The 26604-nt window shown below is 42.1% G+C and overlaps 1 protein-coding gene across 4 annotated transcripts; it reads left to right on the forward strand.

Moving 5' to 3' along the window:
• Nucleotides 1-333: 333 nt before the first annotated feature.
• On the forward strand, nt 334-25397 carry NFE2L2 (NFE2 like bZIP transcription factor 2). 4 transcript variants are annotated; one of them, XM_065637804.1, is made up of 6 exons: nt 334-559; nt 1052-1209; nt 19715-19984; nt 20149-20244; nt 20909-21088; nt 23112-25397. In XM_065637804.1, the coding sequence occupies exons 3-6, from the start codon at nt 19718-19720 to the stop codon at nt 24315-24317; spliced, it is 1749 nt and encodes a 582-aa protein (XP_065493876.1). In that variant the 5' UTR covers nt 334-559; nt 1052-1209; nt 19715-19717; the 3' UTR covers nt 24318-25397. The 4 variants fall into 4 exon arrangements, with proteins under 4 accessions (XP_065493876.1, XP_065493874.1, XP_065493877.1 ...); XM_065637802.1 differs by lacking the exon at nt 1052-1209; XM_065637805.1 differs by lacking the exons at nt 334-559; nt 1052-1209 and adding an exon at nt 757-813.
• Nucleotides 25398-26604: the final 1207 nt, after the last annotated feature.

Raw genomic sequence — 26604 nt, forward strand, 5'->3', positions numbered from 1 at the left:
CCCTTACAGCGCTGAGCCCGCAGTGCGACCGCACGGAGCCGACAAGCGCTGCGCGAATGTGAAACACGCAGCTCCGTGAGCAGCTGCGCTAAGGGACACGACCCCACACACCGAGCCGGCTCCGGGGGCTGTGCGGGGAACGCCGGCGCCTGCCCGGTGCGGCCGAGGGTGCCGCTGGCCGCTACCGCGGGCAGGGCCGGGCTGGCCCCGCGGGGGTGCCGGCCCCTCAGGGACGGAGGCTCCGGGCAGCGGGTCTGGGACGGGGCGGGGGGGGCTGTGGAAGCGCCGGGGGCGGGCGAAGTTCCCGGTACGGGCGCCGCCGCTGCCGGGAAAGGAGCCGCCTCCGCGGGCTCCCGCAGCCGCTGAGTGGCTGGGCGGCGGCGGCGGGGCGGAGCGCGGGGGCGGGCGCTGGCCCGGCCCGGCCCGGGCCGCCTCCGTTCCCAAACAGCGCCCGAGCGAGCGGACAGGCGGTGCCGGCCCAGCCGCCACCGCGCCGTACCGGCCCCTCCGTGCCCCCCGGCCCCGCGCGATGGAGATCGAGCTTCCCCCCGCCGCCCAGGTGAGAGCGCGGCCGGCGGGCGGGGGCAGCGGCGCCCCCTCCCTGCCCCGCAGGGCCCGGCCCGGCCGGGTGTCCGGGCGAGGGGTGGGGCGGGCGGTCACGAGGCCGGCGGAGCACGTGGCGCTGCCCCGCCCCTGCGAACGCGCTGAGTCACGGCGGGGGCGGGGCGGGGCCCCCACAGCCCCCCGCCCGCTGCAGTGGGGGGGCAGGTCGGGTCGGGTCGGGGCTCTTCCCGCCCACGCCGGTTGCGGAAGGTCAGTCAGGGCCTCCAGGAGCCGCTGGCAGGCTGGGGCGGGGGCAGCAGCTCCCAGGAGCCGGGGAGGGGGAGAGAGCCGGCGCCAGCCCCTGAGGGAGCGGCCGGGGAGGGGCTGGCCGCCCGCTCGAGGCACGGCCGCCCGCTCGAGGCGCGGCCCCGCGTCGCTGCCCCCGGCGTGGCCGCGCGCCGCTCGCTCCGCGCTCGGGTGAGTGACCGCGGGGTTCCTTCTGTCGTAGCGCGGCGGCCCCACCGGGCCCTGTCCCCTCAGCGTGGCCCGGGCCGGCGGCAGCTGTTGCACAATCACGCACTTCCCTGGGGCGGCGTTGGGCTTGGTCCGGCCTCTCACACGCAGCCTGAGGAGCCTGAACCGAGGTGACACCGGCCTGGGCCGCAGGTGAGGGGCCGTGGCCGGGGGGCTCCCCTCGCTCCTCGGCTGCTGGGCACGCCGCTCACGGGGGCTGAGCCGGGGCGCTTCTCGGGGGCTCCGGCACAGGACGAGGTTGAGGCTCGGTGGTCTCCTCCGAGGCAGAGCTCTTGGAGGCATGCGGGTGCTTGGATGTGTTTGGGTTTCGTGCTCTTGTGCTACGAAACCTCTTCTCTAGAAGGCTGGGGAAGTTTTGGATTGCAAACTAGTTGCACAAGAGTGCGAGTGGATAACTGAAAACATAGTTGAACTCCATTTTAAATTTATATAGTCATTACATGTTTTTCTTGGGCTTTTAAATGGAAAACGTACCCTTATCAACTACATATTAGGTTTAAAGAAGTAATACTTGAAACCGCATCTAAAGCTCTTTTAAGACTTGAGATTTTTGAGGGTCCTTCAGTGTATGTCAGTACAAGTAACACCTCATTAACAGTGTTGGATGTACCTTTCTCTGTTCGTTGAATGCTGTTGCTTTTCTGTCTTAGGCCACTCATGCCCCATCTGTTTTTCTAGCCCCATGTAGCACATCCATGACCTCCACCTTGCCTCCTTGCTTTCTTGGAAAATACTGCAATGAAAATCGGGCTTTTGGCCTGTGCTACGTAAATTTAATAAGTTAATTTCTTTTTGCCTATAGTATCCATTTATGGCAATATTTTTGTCTCGTTTTTGGGAGAATCTTGACAGACTGATTCCTGGGTATCTGCTTTTGCACTTTGTTGTCCGATCCACTGTATCTTTTCTGCCGGCAAACTTAGCTTTTGTTCCTCATTTCACTACTTTGTCAAACCCTTCCTACCGAGCCACCTGTTGCAATTTTCCTATCTAAGCTCAGCAGCTGCTGGTGTCTTCCCTTGCAGACCTAGCCTGAGAAGGCGCTGCATTTTTTAGATAGTAAATGATTACCATCTTTGACGTATAGTTTTAGATGTATGTATTAAATGGAAAATTCAAATACCCTTACCCATAAAATGTTTGCTCAAAATGAGAGACAAAGAACACAGTCTTCATTTAGCCCCTCAGATTTTGCAAGGCAGTGGCTGGGAAGGGTGTGCACTTGTGCAAATGCAGTACAAGCTCTTAGTTCTTTATGTGCCTGGTAGCAATTGCTGTAGCAGTAAAGGTAGATGCGAAAGACAGGGATTGGTCTAGCTCCTTAACTAGGATGTGAAATCGCCACTTTCTGCTACGTACTTCTGAGGGAGTTAGCCGTGCCATTGCCTGCAGTATTCTTGGAAAAAAGGACCTCTCTGCCTGGAAATAGGATGTATCTCTGTATGCAGAGTTGAAATGGGATGTTGCCTATTACACACTAGTAACACGGACATTGAAACACCTAAGAGAAAAGAGTGCAATGGAATGAGGGTCAAGATGTTTCAAATCACACTTGTGAAAGCATGATATTCTCATAGTAGCTGTTCCTCTCTTCAGGAAATTTGAAGTTGTTGAAATGGTTGCTTGTAACCTTGTAAAACAGCTCGACAAGCTCATCAGTTAGGAAGTTTTGAGCCTTACAACAAGAAGAGAGCATAAAGAATTCGCTTTCCAGCACAATGAAGGAAGATGTGGGTTGTATTTAGACTGAAGAAAGACCAACTGTAACAACTGGCAAAACCAAGTAGGCAAATAACTGAGTGCCTGTGTATCTGTTAGGGGGTTTTATACCTGGAGAACTGCCCTGAAGAATCTCCAGCTCAATTAGTATGATCTCTTCAGTCTAAAGGGCTTTAGTGAGGAATTACACATACCTTTTTTTTTTTTTCCTTATGACATGCTGCATTAAACTGTCAAATGAATGGGTTTATGTTTTTATTCCCTAATGGCCTATCATTTCCACATGAGGTAGATTCTGGAGGCAAAGACAAACAAGTGTACTGCTCATGCTTGACAACAAGTCTTTGTTTTTTGGCTTGGTGGTTTTTTGTTTTTGTTTCTTGATAATGAGGTTTAATAACACTTGAATAGGAATATCTGATCAAGATGTCTGTAGAAATATCTATTTATCTATGTGTGTAGATACATTTCAATATAAGAAAACATCCAAATTTCTGAATATAGTGTTATCTACTAAAATTATGGACAAGTTTGAAGGAAGTAAATGAGTACCACAAGCTTTATTTTAAGTGAAAATGCATTTATTTTGAACCTCTCAGTTCTTCTGTGCTCACCTTAATATCAAGTTCAACTGAGGGGGTTTTCTTTCCTTCAAAGCTCATGAAGAAATCTCTTCAATTAAGCCAGTGCTAGATGCAATGCAATGTGCTGCTATGTTTAGCTGAAATGTATGTCAACTCATAGGAGCCGACCGTGTCAATCCCTTCGGGAGGACAGCTAACTGGATATCACTGTTATTGTAGTAAATATCCTCTCCGTGGTAGGAACACTCTTCTGTAGTTTGTCTTTAAAATCTGCTAAGCATTTACAATTATATTGGAAATTGATGGAAGTGCAAGAAGCTGATTGCCTCAGAAAATTCAGCTTGAAGTGTGGTTAAGACTCAAAGCTAGAGAAGAGTTTGGCTTTGAAAATTTGTTGGAAAATATTTGAAAGAGAACAAACTGGGACAAAAAAGAACATTGAGTGCAAGCAGAGGGCAGCTGGATGATCTTGCGTGGTTTAAAGAACTTGAGACATTTTTATAGCACTGTGTGGGTGGTTAGGAAGGCTTGTGTACACTTCCCAGTAATGGTCATGGGCAAGAATGAATTTTGGCTCTCTGTGCCTTCTTTCTTTTTTAATTGAAGAAAAAGAGACAGTATAATACTTATCCTGAATAAGAATGCAGCAGGTTTTGTATAATCCTGAAGGACAAGGACGTTAAAAATGTGTCAGGTTATTACATTTAGTGTTGCACCTAAATGCCTTTTTGATTTCTTGTGGTTTCTATTCCTCGAGTTCTGTATCTTAAATTTTAACAGAGAAAAATATCTCTTCACTAGGTATTGCTACTTTTGTGATCCTGACTGAAATGAATGTAACAATAGCATATTGAATATACTTATTTTGTTAAAGAAATCTTGGACACCTTTGTGGAACATGCTGGGCTTTGTGAGATGATGACGAGGAACACTAGAAATGGAAGGAACTGAGTGAAATACTTGTTCATTTACTTTCTCAGTAAAATTGACTCATACTATTTTTTAAATGTAATTTTTCCTACATAGTTGTAAAATTTTCTTACTTCAATAGAACCAAAAAGCTCTAAACCAGCAAAAGCTGTTGGAGTCTGTCATTGAAAAATTTTTGAATGCATTAGATTTCTAAAGGAGAGTGAAAAAGAGTCAATTGCAGGCTCAGAAAAGGATGATCTTAGGGACAATATAGAAGGTTCAGATGATGACATTAAATGACACCAGCTTTGCCTGTAACACTGTTTGCACGCTTCATTGCAAAGAAGGATTTGGGTTGATTTTTGTATCTAGAATGCTGCTTCTTTCCTTCTCCCTGCTTTGAAATCATAAAGATAAGCTTTAAAATGACTAAACCATTCACTAAAGTTAGGCCAATTTGTGAAAGTGTGATGTATTTGCAATGATTGTGTTGGCTGAGGCTAGTCTGGACAAGTCCAGACAGTAACCTCTCGGCATAAATTAAATATTAATCCCCTGCTGCTGTGCTTGGATTGCACCCAGCAAAAAGTCTGCCAAAGGCTTCAGGTTAATCACCCTGTTAAAGTTTGTTGTGGCCTCCATCTCATTCCAACCCCAAGTGACCTATTATTTTAATATAGCACATTCCTAAAGAACTTGAAAGGGTTTGAAGTCTGTTCAGTTTTCTGATACAGAGTATTACACCAAAGCTGGACTTTGTGCCACAGAGTACTGCTTGATGTGAAGGCAAAAGAATACAATGTGTTTGCCAGATCAGTTTTTTTCAGTAACAATCTGGTTTAACTGGTTTGGGGAACACTACCTGCTACCTCTGCAGGTCTTTCTACACAGATCAATGAAAAGTCAGGTAGGAGGAGCTGGAAGTTGCGACTTTGAATTCATGTTATCCAAAGATGACGGATATACAGCGAACTCCAATCCTGCTCAAGGTTGCTCAACAGTAATACTTTTATGGCATATTTGTTTTAGTAACGTAAGCAATTAAACCAACCAATAAGAAATGAAGCCAGCAACACTATCTGTGGTGTATAAAACTGCTTTAAACTGTGGAAGACTTATCTGAAACCGATACTGACAGATACGTTTCAAGTAAAGATGGGCATTGTGCACTATTATCTTTCCTATCCACTAACTGATTTCTGTACAGAAAAAGCACAGCTAGTGACAGTCACATACTAATCAGCAGTAGTAAGAAGTAGTGCTCAGGTTTTTCGGAAGTATAAGAACAGTATTTCTGCTCTGTGCAGCACAGTACTGAAGCAAGCGCGAGGACAGCTCTGCCTCAGGATTTCTGTTTCAGTGAGTTTTTACATATCTATTTATTCATTTTTCTTTCCTACATTTTAAAATAAGGAAATTTAAAAAAATGCATTGCCCAGCAGAGTATCTTGTTGTACTATTAGTTTAGTTTTACCTTGACATGCTTAGTCCAACAGTGCCTGTTTTCAAATAGAAGCAAAGTCTCTCAGAACCATACGTTTAAATATTAATTTGGATAACTGAGTGGTCTGTAACAACATCAAATAAGGATAAAAATGTTTAATTATTTGACTGCTTTGGAGAAGAGGATTTGTCTTATGAAGCATCTTCTGTTTTCTGTCTTTAGCCATTTTGAATTCTTGGTAAAATATTTGCTCAGTTTTCTTTAACTGACATGTTGGTTTTTTGAATGCTATGTGTTGATACATGTGCTTGGTGTTTGGCACTTGATTTCTACTTTAATATTCACTTTCAAAGAGTTAATTTAAGTGTTTTGATATGATTGTGGAGCTGTTAGAAAGCTAATAGGAGTTAATAAGAGTGTTAATAACTCAATCATAGTAGTGGACATTAGCATTGTTTTACCAGCAGAGTGTAACTGCTGCTCAGTGGTAATTGGTAGTCCCTAGCACAAGTACTAAGTAGCAAGGCTGTAGTAGAATGCGTATAGTTTAGAAGTAATATTAATACTATGTCAGGGCAACTTATATACTACAGATCTGGTTTAAGTTTTTTGTCATGTGAGTTTAGATTTCTGGTTTTGGCCTGATTAGCTGCAGTTTTTATACTGGGAAGAAGGAATTATAAAGTAATGGGGTTTTTTAGCTAAGCTATTTTGGGGGCGCTGTAAATGACTACTAATGTTTCCTATCTTCACAATTAAGCCATTTCAAGAAGTATGGTCTCTGATGCTATTGCAGCACTGGGGGAGTTGAGACCACCTGACCTTGTACTTGTCTCGCAGAGTCTTAAGACTTTTACTCTGACTTCTGCAGTATTTTTATGAGCAATGCAATTAAAAAAGAGAAGAGAAAGGAAAATAAAGTTCCTTAAAGTTTGATGTTGCAGCAACAAGTTATGTAAGACCAGTTTGAAACCATCTCTTTCAAACCTTTTAAGGAAGTATCTTCTGTATAACTCTGAAATGTAAAGATAACTTCTCCTCCTTGGACCCACCTCTGTCTCGCAGTTTCAAGTCTTATTGCTGTTTGCTGTATTGGTTTTACATGCTGTCTGTTTTAAGTATGAAAAAATACACTCCTGGAGACTGCTTGCAAATCCAAGTTTGCACACTTGATAAATTGGCTCAGGAGGAGCTTGGGTGATAGCCTGCCTTTCAGAAGAGGTTTGTTTTTTGATTAAGGGTGTGTCTGTTTGCTGGGTTTGGAATTAATACCCGCTAAATGTTGAAGTGTTGACTTTTCTACTGCTGAGTTACGTGAAAAGCTGCTGTGACTTTGATTTGCTTCCCATTCAGATCATCGCTGTCATCTAGCCATAGCGAGCTATGACAGAAAGATCCTGGGGAGTTTTGTTTGTTTGACTCCTTGTGGTAAGATCATAAAATCATTTTGGTTGGAAGAGACCCTCAAGATCAGAGGGTCTAGCTGTCAAGCCAACACGGTCACTAAACCATGTTGCTGAGAACCTCATTTATGTGCCTTTTAAACACCTCCAAGGATGGTGACTCCACCGCTTCTCTGGGCAGCCTGTTCCAATGCCTGACAATCCTTTCCATGAAGAATTTTTTCCTAATATCCAATCGAAACCTCCCCAGCTCAACTTGAGGTCATTTCCCCTTGTCCTATCGCTACTTGGGAGAAGAGACCAACACCCTCCATGCTCCAACCTCCTTTAAGGTAGTTGTAGACAGCGATAAGGCCTGGAAGCTCGGTCAGTTCTTCTTTCTGTCTTCAGGAACTGTTTGGTTATGTGCTGTTGGGTAAGAAGGCTGAATTTTGTCCTAAAACAGGGTATTTCCAGTTAGATTGCATGCAGTTATGTGACCAGATGACATGTTCCGCAATCAGCTGAATAATAAAAAGATGGGTAAAAGAGAGTGGTAGGGTGGGTGGGTGGTCAGGTCTGAAGGTTGGTGCCGCTCAGCTCAGACGTGTAACAATTTTTCAGAAGCTTCACAGCTGGAAGGAGAACATGGAGATGTTAGTGGCAAAGATCATCTGAGACATATCAGTGGTAGGATACCACCCCAGCTTGTTACACTACCACTCACTCGCCTTCACTGGTATCACAGAAATAGTGGCTGATCTGTGTGCACCTGTGTACTTAATGTATTCATGAAGTGTCCTTGGAACAAGTGTACTGTAGACCATAATGCAGCCTTCTGTTAATTATTTGACATGAGTCACACAGACGTATTTTGTGTTTTATAACATTGAATTATATTTGCACTTTTTTTTTTTCTACTGTAGATGGGTCTTGAGCAGATCTGTGTCAGCTGAGAAATTCCTGGAAGATTATCCCACTGATATTTGTAAAATAAACCTGAGTAAGCTTTTGAAACAAGTAGGATTTATGATACCTAAGGATGAAAATGGAAGTACTTCAGTAACAAAAACGGTACAATTAAAATAGCGTAATATGATAAAACAGAACTTATATTTGAAACTAGGACATAACTTCTGACAGCTGGTCTTCCAAATTGTTTAAATTGAATTCTTTCGCTATGGAAATGCACGTCATGTTTAGGTGCCTCATAGCTGTATAAGCTGTAACAGAGAGAATTACAGCATAGCAGCTTTTGGTGCTGTGCTTTCTAATTTGGTTTTAATATTTGAACTAGAATATTGTCAGGTCAGTTCTTCAACTAGTATAAATAGTTGTGACTCTAGTGAGATGTTGTAGTTCCACAGAATGTTTCCAGCTTGATCTGTGATCCTTTATCATCTGCCACTTCAGGAATCCAGTCTGCACCTACCACTGTCAGGAATCCTTGCTCAGCTGATAAGCAGTACGAACGTCTCTAGACATCTCTTATCTCCGAGGTTTTTTTGCTGGCAAAATGAAGAATGGAAGACACTTAAATAATGAAACTTTTGATAGAGTGCTTTAAATTATTCTGAAAAACTCTGTTACTAAGGTCAAAACCATAGAATTATTTTAAATTCAAAATGAAGCTTGGGATGAGAGTTTTTAATAAGTAGTGTATATGTGGCCAAGATGATGAACAAGGTCTTACAAAATGCAAGTAGTAATAACAGAATTAACAGTTCGTAGCTCACTCTGTGAGCAGTGACTTATCTCTCATTGTCTGAATTAACTATGCTATAGAAAAATTTTAGAATCTTGCAATTTTTACTCTTAATTTGCTGTAATCTGTTTTTTTCCAAGTATTTACTGAGGCATAAGGAAGTCAAGAGTTTTGACCAAAAAGCAGAAAACTGTTTAAGATCCAAACCTGACATTTTCTTTGCATTCCATATTTTCTTATTTTACAAATGATCTTCTTAACATTTTGCTCAACAAATTGATTCTAATTACATCTGGGAAGCTATCAAACCTTCTGTGATGTCTGCTTCTAGAAACATCAGCTGTAAATGCTGATTTTAGAAACAGTCTAAATATAGTGTAGTACACTTGCAAACTGGATAGCCTCCCCCCCAGTATTTAATGTTTGTTAAGCATATTAACATGCCTGAAGTATGTTTGCTGCTTGTAGATGGAAGAGGTATATTGACATGTTTGTTATTCATGACAAGCAGTCTTGTTTTGGCTGTCATGAGTGCTGGTGGAGTGAGGGGACACACATCAGGGATTGGGCTCTAGTTTGATCTCTTAGGTACATGTATCTGTTTGATGAGCCAGCTGCCAGCAGCAGCCCCCGGGTAACCAGCCATACAGGCGGCGAGCGCCCGTGTGCTCCGGGGGGATGGACGGGGAGGCCCAAGGAACGTGGTGGGCGGTGGAGACTCTTGGTGTGGATGGAAGGACACAGTTATGGATGGTTGAGTTTTGGGAGTGGTTTTGTTCTTTTGAGGGCATCAAGAATTACTGCTTTTATATAATCTGGTAAGAGGTATGAAACCATTTGCCTGCTCTGATTCACTCCTCGGAAGATGAATTAGCTCCTTTTGCTTTCAGAATTTACAAATTGAGTATTATGCAGGACTTGAAAAAGTCAGGGTTGGATTGCACCACGCAGAAACAAAGCTTTAATTTTGTACACAGTGTTGTTCAGTTCCTCAGTAGGTTTACCATTTTTAAGCAAAAGCTGTCATTGTGTGCAAAAACGATAAACTGGTATGTAGATGTCTATATTGTTGGCCCTTCTTGAGCTTTCTGGTTTTGTTGTTTGACTTTGCAGGACCTTGAAGTGGAAGAGGTCCCTGGAACATTTGTGGGGGTTGATGGCTTCTGGAGGTTTGCTTTTTGCTGAGAAAAATGTGAATTACAAGTGCTGAAGAAAATGACTAAAATCTGTCCTTACCTCATACTATGGAAAAACAACTCTCATAATGTATCTTGGTGTGGCTGGAGGAAGAGGAAAAGCTATACAAATTCCTTTCATGCAAATTAAATAATTTCTATGATGTTTCATGTAAATTTAGGGAGAGCATTTTGGTCATCAGTACACAGTTGAATAGTATTGTTATTTACTGAAGCTTTTCTGTAGTATGTCACTAATAAAGGCTGTGCAGAGTGTCAAACCATTTAACTGTGAATTAGTTGTGTGGAAAGATAGTGTCAGCACAGCAAAAATTTGCTACACTGGGCCTCCCTTCCTCGATTCTGTTACAATCCTGTACTGTCCAGTGGTGAGCAGTTGAATAGCAATGTATTTTTGGCCTTTCTTCTGTGTATGTGTGGGTTTTTTCTTTCCTTATTGTAGAAATGAAATAACCTTTCCAAGTGTATTTGAAGTTGAACACTCAAAAACAAGCGCTGCTTATTTATTCAAAACCATGCACTGACACTAAATTCTTAGCATAATCTATATAAATTATGTATGTGAAAAGTGCACAATAATTGCAAGACTCTGACCCACAAAGGTATTTAACACCTGCGCCACACAGGCTGCAGTGGGACGTGGGCACCTGTGTACTCTGCCAGATGTGGGCTGACATGCAGAACATGTCACAGCTGGCAACCTCTGGAGCAGGCCGTATCCCCTCCAGTGGAACTGAATGCTTAACCCTCCAGTCTTGCTTTCTGACCCACACAGGTATTCCTGTTGCTTACATTTGTCATTTGGCCCATGAACAGCAACATCAAAGTAAGATACTTGTGAGATCAGTGAAGTGGAACTTGGTGTGACATGTTTCTTCTAATACCAGAGCACACGGTTTTCACATCTAGGCTGCGGGACAGCTGTGCTGTCCCATCTGGTGCCTGTCCCCATAACTTGCCCAGCCATTGGCAAAATGACAGCTAAAAATTGGGGCTTTACAGGAAGATCCCAGTGCAGTGAGAATGCGTAGCAGAAGAGAGATTCTAAATACACCCAGATAATATTTTGACTCACAAACACACTGTTTTCATGTATGTTTTGAAACACACTTTTCCAAAAAGTGTGTCATCCTGATGAAATCAAAGTAGTGGCTAATAGGTTATAACCCAAGGTGAATACAACCTCATAAATGTTAGTTGAGTTTTGTTAGGCTCTTTTCTCTGTTTCTCTGTTCAGCTTTTCTTGCTTTCTGGTTTGTTTCACTGGACATAAGGGCGTGCTATAATTTGACTGGATCGTGTTTCCCAGATGACTGAGCCATTATTATAAACAAATCCTCTTGTAGATAAATGAATGTGTAGCCTGTGGCAATGTCCACACACAGTACCTGCCTGGGTGGGTACAGCAGGATAGCTTGAAGATGATAATTTAACAGGTAATTGTTTTCCAAGTACTGTAGATTCAATATATAAAGTGAATTGGGACACAAAGGCTTTTGTATTCCTATGGTTAAAAGATCAGCAGTATCTTCAGATGCTGTATGGTTTTTATTTTTTTTTTTTATTTTGTTGTATAAATGACAAAATTCAATAAATGACAGGGGTTTTTATGATGCAGTTTTTACTTGGGAGGAAAAAACCCAAACACAAAGCCATTAAGTTCAGCTTTTCCTGAAATGAAGTAGACCTCTGTCTGAGATGGCTGCTGTTTAATACCTTTCAAAATGGAGTTATGTGGTACAGTACATGGTGATGAGACAGCAACTAGAAAGTCCTCCACAACAGAATCACTCAGTTTACTTGCTGAGGCAACACAGCAGAGTTTTATTGATGTATCAAGCATGTAAAAACAAATAGCCTAACCTACTCATTTATAAAACAATTCCATATTCTTGCCAGCCTCCCAATTTCATTATGCAACTTGTGTAATAGATTGTAATTTGACTACACATTAACTTTGTGTGCTTATTGACTTAATCATTTTGTAATGCTGCTGATGCAAGATAAAGAAGTGGCAAGTACATGGCTCTGTTAAGCTGAAAGCGGGACTCAGAATTTGAGTAGAAGAGATCAAAACACTTTTACACCAGTCAAATATACTGTGGAAAAGTGAAATTTAGATTAACACAATATAATTAAGACCTAAAAAGGGAAGAATGGAACCCATCTAACTGAAGCAGCAAAGCTCTGAAAACATGCAAGATTCATTGCTTTACATACTGATGTTCCAGAAAGCGCTCTGGGATGTCAGGAGTTCTATGACTAAGTTTGAAGAAGCTGGATGACACCCATGGCCATTTTTGGCTTTTGCTTAGCAGCCAGGGCAGTGCTTGTAAGTATGGGCATAGTTACATTTATTCAGGAGAACTTCATCGTCATCAGCTCACAACATTAGACCTCACTCTGTATTTTCCTTTCGGCTAAGGCAGAAATAGGGGAATTTGGGGCAGATATAATGCGTGACAGATTTGGCCATGAATACTAGAGAACAGCTCTTGAAAAATCAGGTTTTGCACAAAGTACCAATGTCAGATGTAAGACTGCTTTCTGTAAGCCATGCAAATAAGATGGGTTTTGGTGCCTTCCCCCCACTGCTTTTTTAAAAAGAAAAGAAAAAAAGATGTTGAGACAGGATCTGTCGTGGGACCATTCAGCCCCTGGAAACTGCATACTCTATAATAAACTCTATTATTTCAAAGCTGCCTTCTAAAATACATATTGATTAAACAATTTAGAAAAACACAGCTACTTCTGGAGTGCCTGAGACAGAGAACCAAACAATCTTCTGCAAAAAGATGTGCAGTGCTGAACAAGAATCCCCTGATCTGTTGTAGCAGAAATGGTCACCTCAAGGCAGACCAAATGTGGTGAGAAAATGATAAATGTATTTCTGACTCTGGAGATTAATGAGCCAGAGAGGAGAATGTCGCTCCTGCAGCCATGCCTCAGGCTGGACGGGGGGCCCTGAGGCTCTTGCACGCATTCAGTATTTTAAGGAGCGGCATGGAGGTGAGGATGGATTGGATTTTGCAGGAAAAGAAGACTATTGTCAAAGTGAGGAAGTAAACTGCTCTTTGTGTCCTCTTTTGCCCTTCTCTTTGCTGTCTTTCTGACGAGGGTGTTTTTCTTTACCTGCTGTGGTCTCGTTCTACTGTTAGCATTAGGATTTTGCAGCTTTTGGGGCTGGAATGATGTTAGTACATTAATGACCATGAGCAGCCTGTTGGGAGCTGTACAGATCTTACAAGTCGTAGCCTTTGTCAATGCCATTCCTGGAAGATGATGCTTCAGGTGAAATACATAAATCATCCCCCTCTCAGAGGAGTTATTTCTGGAGTGAGGGTTGGGAGAGTGAGTGGGTGGTGTCCAGAATTGCACTCGCAGGGGAAGATTGTCCTTCCAGTCAGGCAGAGCTTCCCCCTTCTCCATCAGAATAATGCCCTGACAACGCTTGTAGTGAAACTGTCTTAAGAATGCTGGACAATCCAGCCAAGGAGTTTTTCAATTAATCTAATTTGTAAGAGTAGATCCTGAACAATTTAATATTTATTAGGAGACCCTGCTGAAATACAGTAGGAGGTACAGTCTGAAATATGAGATGTGTGTTAGGATGAAACAGAGGCCAAATGCTTTTGGCTAATGAAATATCAAGACGACTTCTGTTCCTGGCCTGGCACAGCATTCTAGAGGTTTCTTACTTCAGTAAGAAAATGAAATTTGCCTACAAACGCTAACATTTTGGGGACTGCTCTTATCTCATATCTCTGTCCATGCAGAAGAATGTCCCAAGACACACGGTCAGCATAGGCTTATTTATATAGATGAGTGGAAATTCTCTTACAACATCAGTTCTCTAAAGCTATGGCTCCACAACACTTTTAGAGTCCTTTTTCAGGTAAATTAGCCCGCCTGGGCTTAAATGCTGACCAAGATATCAGGCATCCAAAGACTTTTTAGGACTGGGAAGAGCAAATGGGCATCAAGAAGCAGAAGCAGGCTGGTTTGTGGTCATGACGTACTGGTTTAGTGCCAGTCCAGTCACACCAGTAGTAACTGGCACAGGTATGAAAGATGGGAAAAAAGACACCCTCTCACACCCACCCAAGCACCGTTTCCTCCTGGACGTCCTGGGAGCTCCTGGGGAAGAATGTGGGACAGCAGGGAGCTCCACAGGGCAGTCGGGGATGTGACCTTGTGCGTTCACAAATCACAGGTTGCTGTCACGTGGCTTAGTTTGACAGCTGTCTGTGCTGTCACACTTCCAAATCCTAAATCCAGGCAGCTAAAATTGCTGCCCTCTGCCCTCCAGCCTAAATAGCTTCTACCATTCCCTTTCCCCCGTTCTTCTCATGAGGGCAGCTGCTCATTCGAAGATTTTTATGTCCTCACTGTCCCTTCCTCATTCTTGAGTTAACTTTTGTTCTTCAATTTTCAGTTGTGTGGGACTGAAAATTATGGGTCAGCTTTCAAAACTCAGTTGTTTTTAAAAAAGTTATGGTGTTGGACTAATTTTATCTGCTGCTCTGAAGCACGAGGCTTATGTGTCCAGGATTTTTTTCTGTAATTATGAGTTGTAATTATATAAGTAACTTACCTTGAAAAATATTTAGAAAACAAACCACTAGTTATGGTGATTTCAGATATCATCTGAAAACATCAAATGATTTATAAATAATTCTTAAAACCTGCTTGAATAAAATCAATTCCTCCTGAGGATAAAGAGGGGAAGACATTCAGCTGTTGCTTCTGCAGCCTGTGCTTTTCTGAAGTGCAAAGATGCTTCCAGCTCCTTCTCTTGCACTTGCTTTATTGCTTCATCCCCTCCTTTTCAGTCTTGCTTTGGAGCATCTCAAGTCCTTGATCCTCACTTCCCGCAAGGTTTTTTTAATTATTAAAGCAAAAATGTAAGGTGCTTTTTGCTCATTCCTTTCACTTTCTGGAAAACAAATAGGAATTGGGGGATACTTTGTCATTTCTCATTCTGTGAGTGAGCTGTAAGAGTGTTGTTTCTGCTTTTTGTGGGGTCCTGGTCCGAGCTCCCTGCTGGGTGCAATAGCCATTGATTCGGTGGCTCTTTAGCTCTTTAGTTTATTTGTGCTGGCATGTGAAATCTTTTCTCTTCTTGGAGTGAGGTGCTAATGGACTGTGGGCAAGAAAACCAAAACCTTGCCTGGTGAGAGATTCTGCTGGTGTTATCCCAGTTTATGTTGCAAAAGGCATGACTTTAAGAAGTAAATGTGCTCTGCATTTAGGGGATAGCTAATAACTGGTTGAAAGTGCTGTGTGAGATACAGTGTATTGTTTCTCTGCTGGTACTTGGGCTGCTGGATGTTTCTACTTTACCAGTGGTACCTGTAAAAGGCTTATTTTCCAAACAAAAAACCAAAAGCAGTCAGATAAACCAAACAGGGATGAAATGAAAGATTAGCATTTTGTTTAAAGCACAAAAGTCAGTCTATGAAAGTAACATGAAAACAGAGTCTCTTGCCTTTGGTCACCCTCCTGCAAACATGTTTACTTAGGAGCAATAAGAGTTAATTGTCAAACTTTACAATGTAGTCAGAGATTTTCTCATAAAATGTATAACACTCTGCCCAGATGGCAAATGCTGATATGTAAATCTAAAACATGAAAATTTCCATTGGGGGCCAGATGGTGGCTTAATGTGAATTGTTTAACATTTATGTTTATCTTATTAGAAGTGCCTTTATATGTCCAAACTAAGCCATCAATGTGGTTGTAAGAGCATATCAGTAAATGAACAACAACAAAAAAAATCGAACCATGCGTGCAAGGCACCTCCTGCTTACATGGGTCACGGGAAAGCAAAGCATGTCCTCTGTCCAGAGAAGTTCTGTTTGCAAACTTGTGAAGAAAATATTAGAAGCAAAATAAAATCACGGTTTGTCTGCTTGGGAAATGCATTAAAACCATGTTACTGTAATGCGTTAAATCGAGGCGTTGGTGCTCAGTGGGCAAGAGCTGAGCTCTGGCTGGGTCCTTCCCCCACCCCTCGCACTGCCAGACCCGGCGTTTCCTCTGATGCAATTCCAGAAATTGCACAACGGAGGAAAGAACAAACGGGCACTTGTGGACTCTGTCACATGAGGGACGGCTGGCGCCTTTACAGTAAATAGGTCTGACACAGAAGGAAGTGGTCAGGAGTGGTCAGAAGCGGCTCGGAGGGGCAGCAGCAGCCCCCGGGGCAGGTGAATCGTTCACGGGGCTCTCAGTGCTCCTGCTCCAGTTCAGACGTGAATCTGTGCTCGCTCGTCCCTCCAAGTGAATCTTTCTGAGACCAGCACATCACGTTGAGGCGTCCACAAGTCAGAGGGTAGCTGTTGCACAGGCAAGAAGTAAAATACCTTTTACTAGCTTTAGTGAAACACTCCAGGCATCAAATACACAGTTATTTTTGCTTTCACAGTGGAAGGGGGAAAATGCTTCAGCGATAAACCTAAAATAGAGTGCCTGCCTGTATCTGTGGTTGTCTCTGTGTATGTGTGTGATGGTGTTCAACAAGGCAGAGAAATAATTTAAAGAGGATGGATGTGGGAGGCTGAAGGAACAAAATTGCAAAATATTTGCTTTAGACTGCAATTTTAAAAATTTTTCTTTTTGGTTCTCTGCCTCGTGCTGGGGGTTGTGATTCACTCCTTAGTGAATCACTGGTCAGTGTTGACGCCATTAACCTTGACCTGAGGCTTTGGACTAGTGCCTAGATTTTGTTTTTTAAAGGGCAATATTACTAAAAGCATTGGTTGAACTTATAGATAAGTGTTAAATGGCAGGTTAATATTTAAATCAGTGTGCTGTTTTATGATATTACATATTAGCATATTGAACAGAAGAACACTTCCTCCATGCAACCTGTTCATGTGAAGAGTAATTACTCGAACTGTTATTCGAAAGCTAATATTGCTGTATTTATACAGAACTTTTCAAATTGAAAGTAGGAGGGTTCTTTTCCAATTATTTAGTAATTAAAAAAAAACCCCACCCTTTTGGTTTTGTGTGCTGCAAACACAACAAAAAAATAATATTCTAAAAAGGTGCCACTGACAAGCATCTCTCTGGGCAGAGCACCCCACGGGTCAGCAAAGCTCAGCCCCTTGCCAGAGATAAGACACTGGGCTGAATGTGGTCCCTGGAAACACGGTGACAGGAGCCGATCGGTGCTGCTGTATTTCTCAGACAACAGCCCAGGTCCTGACCATCCTGGAAAGCAGGCAAGCGTGTTCATTCCAAATGTGATTGCGCTTGCTGGGCTGGTTGCTGCCGACACGCAGCGGTGGTGCTGGAGGTGCTGGTGTTCGGCCACCGCCTTGTCCCTGGTCAGCTGGTGGCTTTGGAGGCCTCTCATCCCACAAACCAGGCAGCACCCAAAGCTACTTATTTTGGTAAGGAATACGGCCAGTAGCGTGGCTCAAAGATCTAATAGCTGTGCCTTCAGTTTGTGCGCTAAGGCTAAGTGGTTTTTCTTCTGAAGGAAAACATGTTATGCCTTCTGTGCCTCTTTTTTTCATCACTTTTGTTTTTCACGATTTAAACTGAAACTGAGCACCAGTTCTGCTATTTGTGTGCTCTAGGCTTTTGCAACTCGGGGAGGAAAACAGCTCTGTTAATTCACAGCCTCGTGCATGATACACACAGAAAATCTTTTGAGTCACATTTTAAATGGTGCCTTGTAAATGAATAATTCAGAAGTGAGCCCTAAAATCCAGATCCTGCAGTTTTATCTAGAACATATTGCAAATGCTCCGAGACTGGGAAACAGTTTTGAATCTGCTGCAGAAGGAGACAGTGAGCAGCTGGTAAACTACGGGCCCTTAATGAAACTATACCATATTGCAATATCTCCAATTACTGCAGAACTTAATTAGTTCGTTTTACCCTGCCAGTCTGGAGAGACCAAACATTGTGTTGGGCAGCCACTGTAATTATTTCAGCTTCTTCATTGCTGGCCATTAAAGCCGAGTGTGGTCTCCCCCAGCAAGGTATATTTAATATGTCTTAGATTTGGGAATGGTTGTATTGTGTTACACACAGATATTTGATGTAACCGCCTGATTTTAGAGAAAAATAATTTTTTTAGTAACCGGTAGTTCGTGCAGTGTTTAAATAGGAGTGTTAATAGTGTAGCATTTTTAATAAAGAAATGAGAATACTGAACTGGTTTGTTCAGATGTGGACTTGCCCTGAAGCCTTTTGCTGTAATGGCTGTACAGAAGGGATCATTTCGAATGGCAATGTGACTTGGCGTTGAGGTTACTTCACTTCTCTATTTGAAAATAGTCTTTAGAGATAAGGGAATGTTTGAATTTGATATGGTGGCCAAATAAATGTATGTTGGGTGTAGAGCTGCTAACCGAATCAGTAAGGTTCTGTTGAAATGACATGTGGCGTTTGGTATATTATTTGTAGCGTGCAGCCTGATGAGAGTGCCCTACACTGAACATTATTTCTGTGTGCTGCCTCTGAAGGGTCATTTTAAGAATAATGAAACATGCCATAAAATCAGAACTCCTGGACACCAGCTAGAAATTGTTGGCATTTACCCATCTGACAAATTTGGCTACCAGGTATTAAAATTCTGTATCAGCTGATATCAACACTGATGATTTTTTGAGTGCTAGATTTTCTTCACAGAAGTAATCCAAATTTAGCCCTGAAAAATATTGACTATTTGAACAGTAAAAAAAACCCAAAGCAATCCACCAACCCACCTCCCACTAAAAAAACTCATATGCAAAAAATTAAAATAATTTTTAGCCAAATAAAATAATATTAAGGGGGTGGATTTCTCTAAATAGCAGAGTTTAATTTGTCTTCTGAAACACTACAGGCCCAAGGGTCGCTGATCTCCAGTAAATACAGGTCATCGTTAGCTGTCTGACAATGATTGACTCTACGATGAGTCAGAGGCCAAATGATTACCAAAATTTGACGCTTGTTGACCTCTAATATATACTCAGCTGCTCCAAACCAACTGCACTAGACCATCAACTTTGACTAAATTATTATTTTTTAGTAATTATTATTAAATTATTATTATTTTTTAGTAACAGTCTCAATAATTGTGTTTAGTGCTACAGTGATGTTATGTCACTTGGTGACTTTCAAACCAGGTTATCCTCTGACTCTGAAGCCCTGTTCTCCTGTCCTTTAATGCTTAATAGCAGGATGGACATAAATATTTAAAAATACATTGTGCAGTATGGCTATTAGAGCTACTTCAGACAGCCCCTGTCATGTTTATAATCAGCTTTTACAGTATTATAAGATCGTACTGAAAAAAATTTCCACGGGCAAACTTTGAAATTTCTGTTCTTTTCTCCTAAAAATGACTTTCTTAATGTGATGTAATTCATTTTATAGCTTCATGCGTTCTATGAGCTAACTTAGGAAAAAATATATTTATTCTCTGTTCAGTTCACATATTATCTTACCAATTGTAACAAATTGCTTTGTGTCTCTGAGCCTGCGTTCAGCCCACAGCAACCAAACCATCAGTTCACACACTTCAGAAAGGTTGCACAGAGCCATATTTCACTTAGATAATTTTGTACGATTAAGAGAAAAAGCCTCGGTTACGTGAGCCTACCTGTTTAATAGCGAATTTAAAAGCTTTGCTATTGTTCTAAACCAGTTTTGCTGGGGAGGACGCTGGCTTAAAAAAAGCATTTCTATTACAGGACATGAACTTGATTGACATCCTTTGGAGGCAAGATATAGACCTTGGGGCAAGGCGTGAAGTTTTTGATTTTAGTCAACGACAGAAGGAGTATGAACTCGAGAAACAGAAGAAACTTGAAAAGGAAAGACAAGAGCAGCTCCAAAAAGAGCAGGAGAAAGCCTTGCTGGCTCAGTTCGAGTTAGACGAAGAGACGGGGGAATTTGTTCCAGTTCAGCCGGCTCAGCGCATTCAGGCAGAAAATACTGAGCCACAGATCGATTTTTCACAGGTAAACTCTAATGTGTGTTTGTGAGCATGTTTAAACCTTTTTCCATTCACAGGAAGCCATAATGCGAGTGGTTGCCTAAAATGAATTTGCATTTGTTGCCGTAATGGAAGATTCTTCAGTTATTCAAAGATGCAGTGACATTTTTTCATCGCTTTCCTATTTAGACCACACAGACTTCAAAACCAGAAGCAGAGGCCTTGTCCTTTGATGACTGCATGCAGCTCTTGGCAGAAGCTTTCCCGTTTCTGGAGGACAATGAGGTAAAAACAATCAATGCAGTGGTTTCATGGGTGGTCTTCTAGGGGATCAGTCTCATGTCTTCCCTTACTAAGATTTGTCTTCACCAAAGTATTGGTTTGTGATATGATTTTTGTCCCCAAGCAGACTCCATCTGGAATAAAGCAGTGTCCTAGGCTTAAACTCGGGCTGCGTCCGGAGGGAGCGGGGTGCTGCTTTTGTCTTCTGCTGGCTGCACCCGCAGCCAGGCCTTGGTGTGGATCCAGCTGTGGGCGGCTGCTCCAGCTGCTGCAAACAGCGGTGCCGGGCTGGGCCGCAGTGCAGCGCTCCGGAGTCGTGCGATTGAGCTGCTTTGTTCCCTGTGCTGACCCACGCTATGGGATGTGTAAAGAGAAGCCCCATACCGGCCAGTTTCAGTTTCTAGCTTTTTTTTCCCCCCCCTCTATTTCTTCCCTTAATATGAAAACTCCTTTCATAGGAATATTTTTGTATTATCCCATTATTTACAGAAAATGTTTTTGTTAAGAAATACCCGTCTGTTCTGCAGAAATGGTAGAATACCCAAAACCCGATTTTGGCCTTGGAAAATTCAGAGTGTTGTGTTGTTGTTTTGTTTGTTTTGGTTTGTTTGATGTTACTGTTTTGGTTGGGGGGGGGGTTGACTCTTTTTTTTTTTTAACACTCCAGGCTTCTTCAGCTGTATTTGAGTCACTGGATCCTGCTCAGATTGATAGCAACCCAGTCTTCATTTCCTCTGATCAAACTCAGCCACCTGAATCGCCTGTTCTAGTTCCACTTACTGATGCGGAGAATATGCAGAACATAGAGCAAGTTTGGGAAGAATTATTGTCCCTTACAGAGTTACAGGTAAAGGTTTAGTATGATAAGGACCTGAAAAAAATAGCATGATATTTTGGAAGAGTATGGACTGCAGTACAAGAGCATCTTAACACATAGTGATCATGACTGTCATGTTGGATCCTACACCCATAGGTTGTCTATAACTCAATATAAGCTTTAATTTTCATAAAAATAATATATTGAAAAAATGTAGGAGGAAGGAAATCAGTTGTTTAGCAGAAGGCCTTAGTGAAACATAATGTATCTTCTCAGTCAGAACTTCCCCAGGTTTAGCAAATCGTTGTTTGCCTCTGCACGCACCTTGTTACAGCCTGATCATGGCTGAAATTTCAGCTGCTTAAAAATGGAGCTTCTGAATTATAGATCTAAACCAGGAATTGTTTCCACAAGCATTACTGTAAATGTTGTTTTGTTTGGTTGGTTTTGCTGTGTCTGAATCTTTTACGGTTACTTTTGCATTCAACTTTTATCTAAGGAAAAGGGCCTGTAAAGATGACAATAGAACATATATCTAGACACATAGAAGAGTCAGGTATAGTTACTGTTCATGAACTACTGTTCATATATGTGCAGTAAGAACTAACAATGTTATGTACATGAGTTGAATATTTCAAAGGAACAAAAAAATCACTTTGCTATATTTCTAAATTGTGCATTACAGGAGACATCTAGGTTTTTTTTTTTTCTCCTGTCCCTTTGTTCCTCTATATATTTTCCTTAGATTTGACTATAAAATTGAGTGAATTTATTTTCAAATATGTTGTAGAATGTCATCATGCTTCAGCATGATGCTGCTCTACTTTTTGTTGTTAACCTGAGAGATGACTGCTCAGTGGAATACCTGTAAATCCAACTCATAGTAAGAAAACCAAAAAAGGTGTTTGCAGGAACTGTATTTTTTCTGCCACTTTACTTTTTCTGTTTGTCTCTTTGTATTTTTGAAAATTTTCCTGGTTTCCTAATCTTTACTGCTGTGGTTGGCTTAAAAGCCCCACATAAGTAACAAGGGCAATTGGCTGTGAAGAGGCAGCAGTGATGCTGAAAATATGCTACCAAACCAAACCAAAATTATCTATTGCAGTCATTCTGAATAATAATTGAATAATCTCCTGAAAGAAGTGAGATAATTAAATTGAGAACATTGCAGTTTACAGATTATGTTTGAAGAAAAAAAAAAAACAGCCCTCACATTCAAAACCTTAGTTTAAGCCTTGAACAATCTCTGGTTAAATAATCAGTGTGTGGTCCCTTCTTAAGATAAACAGAATCATTCTGGTAATTGCCTGATTCTTTGGGGACAGCAGGCACACTTCTTTCAGCTTCAGTTAAGCAGATGCCACCCCGTTGGAAAGCACATGGGGCTGGTAGCCACTGGAAGCCCATCAGCCCGATGGTATTCGTGGCTCTCGCTGATGTCAGCCGGCTTAACTAAAAGTATGCGGGGTGAGTTAATGTTTGCCAGGCTTTATGTTCGTATTCTTTATTTCACTGAGAATTACATTTCTCTGCACTGAACAGCTGCTTCATTTAGTAAATCCTGAAACAGTCTTGTCCTTTGAGGACATCCATCACATAGCATGAAATTAAGCGTGCAACAAGTAATTGTGTGCATTAAGTCTCATGCAGTAACTTCACGTCCTGTACTCCTGCTGTTTCTAGCAGTGGTGCTTGTGAGGCGTTCAGACCTGGTGACCCCAGGATCCGCACCAGCAATTTAGCAGGACAGGAGGGCATTGGAACGGGTCTCCAGCATCTTGCTCTGAGTTTGAGAGGCTCTGCTGTCTTAATCTAAATAGCTTCATCCAGAACAAGTTGCTTCATACTGTTGCTTTAGGTATTGAGTCTTCTTCCTAGGTTGCGTCTACTGTGCCAAAAGCATGTTGTAGTCAGCCAGGTTACAGCGATGTGTAATACCCATTTTATGTGCATGTTGATGGCCGAAATATGTAATGTTGGTGGGTTATATGAAAAGGTTTTATCACCAGTTGGTGATGTGTTACTCAACTTCTCTCTTGCCTTTCCCGTGTAGTGTCTTAACATTGAAAACGACAACCTGGCTGAGTTAAGCACAATCACAGGCCCTGAAACCAAGCCAACAGAGATGCACAGCGGCTATAATTACTACAGCTCATTACCCATCATGAGAAAAGATGTTAACTGCGGTCCAGATTTCCTGGATAGCATTGAGGACCCCTTTTCCAGCATTTTGCCACCAGAAGAGACCAGCCAGCTGAGTGTGAACTCTTTAAATGACACATCCCCTTCAAACTCCGATTTCTGTGATGATTTCTACAGCGCCTTTACTGATTCAAAGTGTTTGTTGCTGCGTCACCGTTTGCCTAGCAGCCAACCGCTTGCGGAAATTCTGAGTGAACCTATCGATCTTTCCGATTTCTCACTGTGTAAAGCTTTTAATGGCAACCACTCAGGAACCGTAGCAGAATGTAATGATTCAGACTCTGGCATTTCACTGAATGCAAGTTCTGGCGTAGCATCGCCCGAACACTCTCTGGAATCCTCTGCCCATGGAGATAAGACTTTTGGTTGTAGCGATTCTGAAATGGAAGACATTGACAGCGCTCCTGGGAGTGTGCCGCAGAGCCACGCCGGCGCGTACTCAGTGCCGCTCCAGGATCGAGTGTTTTCTCCCGTGGGGCCAAGCACTCAAACGCCTGGTTTGCAGTGTACAAACACGCCAAAGAAAGAACCCCCGGGCAATTCAGGCCAGCCCAAAGCTCCGTTCACAAAAGATAAACCTTCAAGCCGCCTTGAAGCTCATCTCACAAGAGATGAGCAAAGAGCAAAAGCTCTGCAGATCCCTTTTCCTGTCGAAAAAATCATCAATCTCCCTGTTGATGACTTCAATGCAATGATGTCTAAGGAGCAGTTCAATGAAGCCCAGCTTGCGCTTATTCGAGATATACGCAGGAGAGGCAAGAACAAAGTGGCTGCTCAAAATTGCCGTAAAAGAAAACTGGAAAATATAGTGGAACTGGAGCAAGACTTGAGCAACCTAAAAGATGAGAAAGAGAAATTGCTGAAGGAAAAAGGAGAGCATGACAAAAGCCTTCGTCAAATGAAAAAGCAACTAACCACTTTGTACCTGGAAGTGTTCAGCATGCTACGTGACGAAGACGGCAAGTCCTACTCTCCTAGCGAATATTCCCTGCAGCAAACTAGGGATGGCAACGTCTTCCTTGTTCCTAAAAGCAAGAAGTCAGAGACTAAACTTTGAAGGGCAGCACAGCTGCCTACTGTCGTTTTCCGAGTTAGTATTTTTGTATCGCTATCCTGATAGTTTTTACTGTGAGGTGGAATGCAGAATTAGGTAATATTTTTCAAGTAATTCTATGCAATGATAATTTTGAAGTTAATAATTAGTTTATGGAAGAGGCAAGTTTAAAACGAATAGTGTAATGCAGATGGATGTATGCAAAATTTGTAATCTCACTTTTATAACAGATGTTTCCTTCTTAGAGCACCACTTTGCCTAGTTTCCATATACATGTAAATATTTAAAGATACCGTATTTATATACTGTTCCTATCTCTTGTTATATTCATAGATTTGATATATATATAAATGATTCTAGCCTTCTAAATATAATTTCTTGCAAGACAACCAGTATGGCTTCTGATACTTTTTTATAAATATGCAAGTGTTTGTTTCCCATTTTTCTTACACATTTATACTTGCTTTATATTTAATATATGATTTTAATTTAGTATAAAAGTTGATAGTGCTTGAGTTTGATTTATCAGTTCATTAAATTTTTTTTTAACTCTACTTCATACACATTTATTTCCATAAAGAAGGGAAATCCTCACTAGTTCTCCAAGGCTAAGTCTTCATGTAACAAATATGCTTAATAACCAGGGATGTATCACACCGTGTTGTCGGTATCACTGACACTTTGTTCAGCGTAATTTTAACTGCCGTTTGGTGGAAGGATTGTGGAACAGAAAGTTGTTTCAAGTTTATGTAGGTTTACATAATCTGTTTTGCTTCTCAAACACTACTTACATTCATTATGATATCTCTCCTCCAAAGGCATTTAAAAATCCGTTAATTAAGACATTGTCAGCATTACACATTTTTCCAACTAGAAGTTCTGTGCACTTTGGAGTAGTTGTTCTGTACACGCGCTGTGTCTCTGACTGAGCAGCGATTGTCACCGCGATTACTTTGGAGCTTGCGGGAAGAGGCTGACGGACCGCCAGCCCACTGCACTGCTGGGAACCTGTGCTCGCTTAACTGAAAAGCATTGTGGAGTTTAAATTATGATTTATAAGAGAATAAAAATTGGGCAAATCAACAGCATCGTTTTGTTTACTCTTCAAACGGACTCATTGTACCTGATAATTGTGGATTTTCTGAATACAGAAAGTGCGTAACTTGTAATTTGGAATACACATTGATCTGAACATTAAAAACCATACCTTCCTTTATCTTCCCTATGGCACTTCTAATAGAGCACCAGTGGCAAAAAAACCCCATTTCAGATCAGATGTGCCTTTATCTTTTTAGGAATATTTTGTCTATTACAGTATTTATACATAACCACATTTAGTATAATAAATACCTCTTTGTTTTGCAAGAGCTTACAGTACATTTTCTGAAAAAGAAGGAACTGGAGGTACTGGAGAAGGGCAGGATAGGACCCACAAAGATTGTTTAGTAATTTTGTAGGAGAATGGGTTTGAAGTGGGACATCAGATTAGGAAACCAGCCTTCTATCAGCTCATTATTCACAAAGTTAGAGTAATGCTAAATAAAATATGTTGCTGGTGAATTCAGCCTTCAGGTTTGTATTTCCCAAACCATTTAACCATGGTGCAGCTGTATATCCAGCAGAAAGCATCTCCTCTCATGGTTGGCCGTGAAAGCCAAAAGAACAATTTTTTATTATCATCATCATTCCCATTCCACATTACATCACTTTTTATGGACCTTCTGGGTGTCGCCAAGAAAAAGAACACAAAGAGGAAGGGCAGGGGCTGGTACAGGCAGCCATGGTTCTGATGGATGTTATTCTGCCACGGGACGCTACACACGTTCTGGTTGTGACGGTTCTGTGGTGTTTGCCGCTTTCATACAACTCTCTCGTGCCTCCCAGCCCTCTCACCTGAATGGCATTAACTGCTCTGGAGCCTGTGGTTATGTAGGCATCAGTTTTCCCTGTATGTACAGAATTTCAGATGCTATTTTATTGTCCGGGGGTCACAGTAGCATCAGTGTATTACCCCAAATGATTTTGGATTTCCAGTCTCGGTCACCTTGTCATTCATCTTCCTGCTAACTTGTTCACTGATTCTGAATAGCAGAGGCCTCTAGTACCTGGTGCAAACACACACGCTCTCTCAAACATCCTCTGCAGTGTGAGCTTGCTAACCCGAGGAGAGCAGAACTGTAACAACAGCTTCACCGAGTCGGCAGCTGTGCTCCAGGGCAGTGTAACGCCAGCAACTGTGATCCTGTCGGCCGTGTCCTCTTTAAAAGGCAGGACTGAGGGCTAAGCGCCA

Source organism: Caloenas nicobarica, chromosome 6, assembly GCF_036013445.1.
Source record: "Caloenas nicobarica isolate bCalNic1 chromosome 6, bCalNic1.hap1, whole genome shotgun sequence".
NCBI lineage: Eukaryota > Metazoa > Chordata > Aves > Columbiformes > Columbidae > Caloenas > Caloenas nicobarica.

What these genes read in the sequence shown, in the direction of transcription:
- NFE2L2 (XM_065637802.1), top strand. Translation starts at nt 530, where the DNA reads ATGGAGATCGAGCTTCCCCCCGCCGCCCAG. An exon ending in CGTTTCTGGAGGACAATGAG is followed by an intron (nt 20,245 to 20,908) that starts GTAAAAACAATC and finishes TTAACACTCCAG; the next exon opens with GCTTCTTCAGCTGTATTTGA. An exon ending in TGTCCCTTACAGAGTTACAG is followed by an intron (nt 21,089 to 23,111) that starts GTAAAGGTTTAG and finishes TTTCCCGTGTAG; the next exon opens with TGTCTTAACATTGAAAACGA.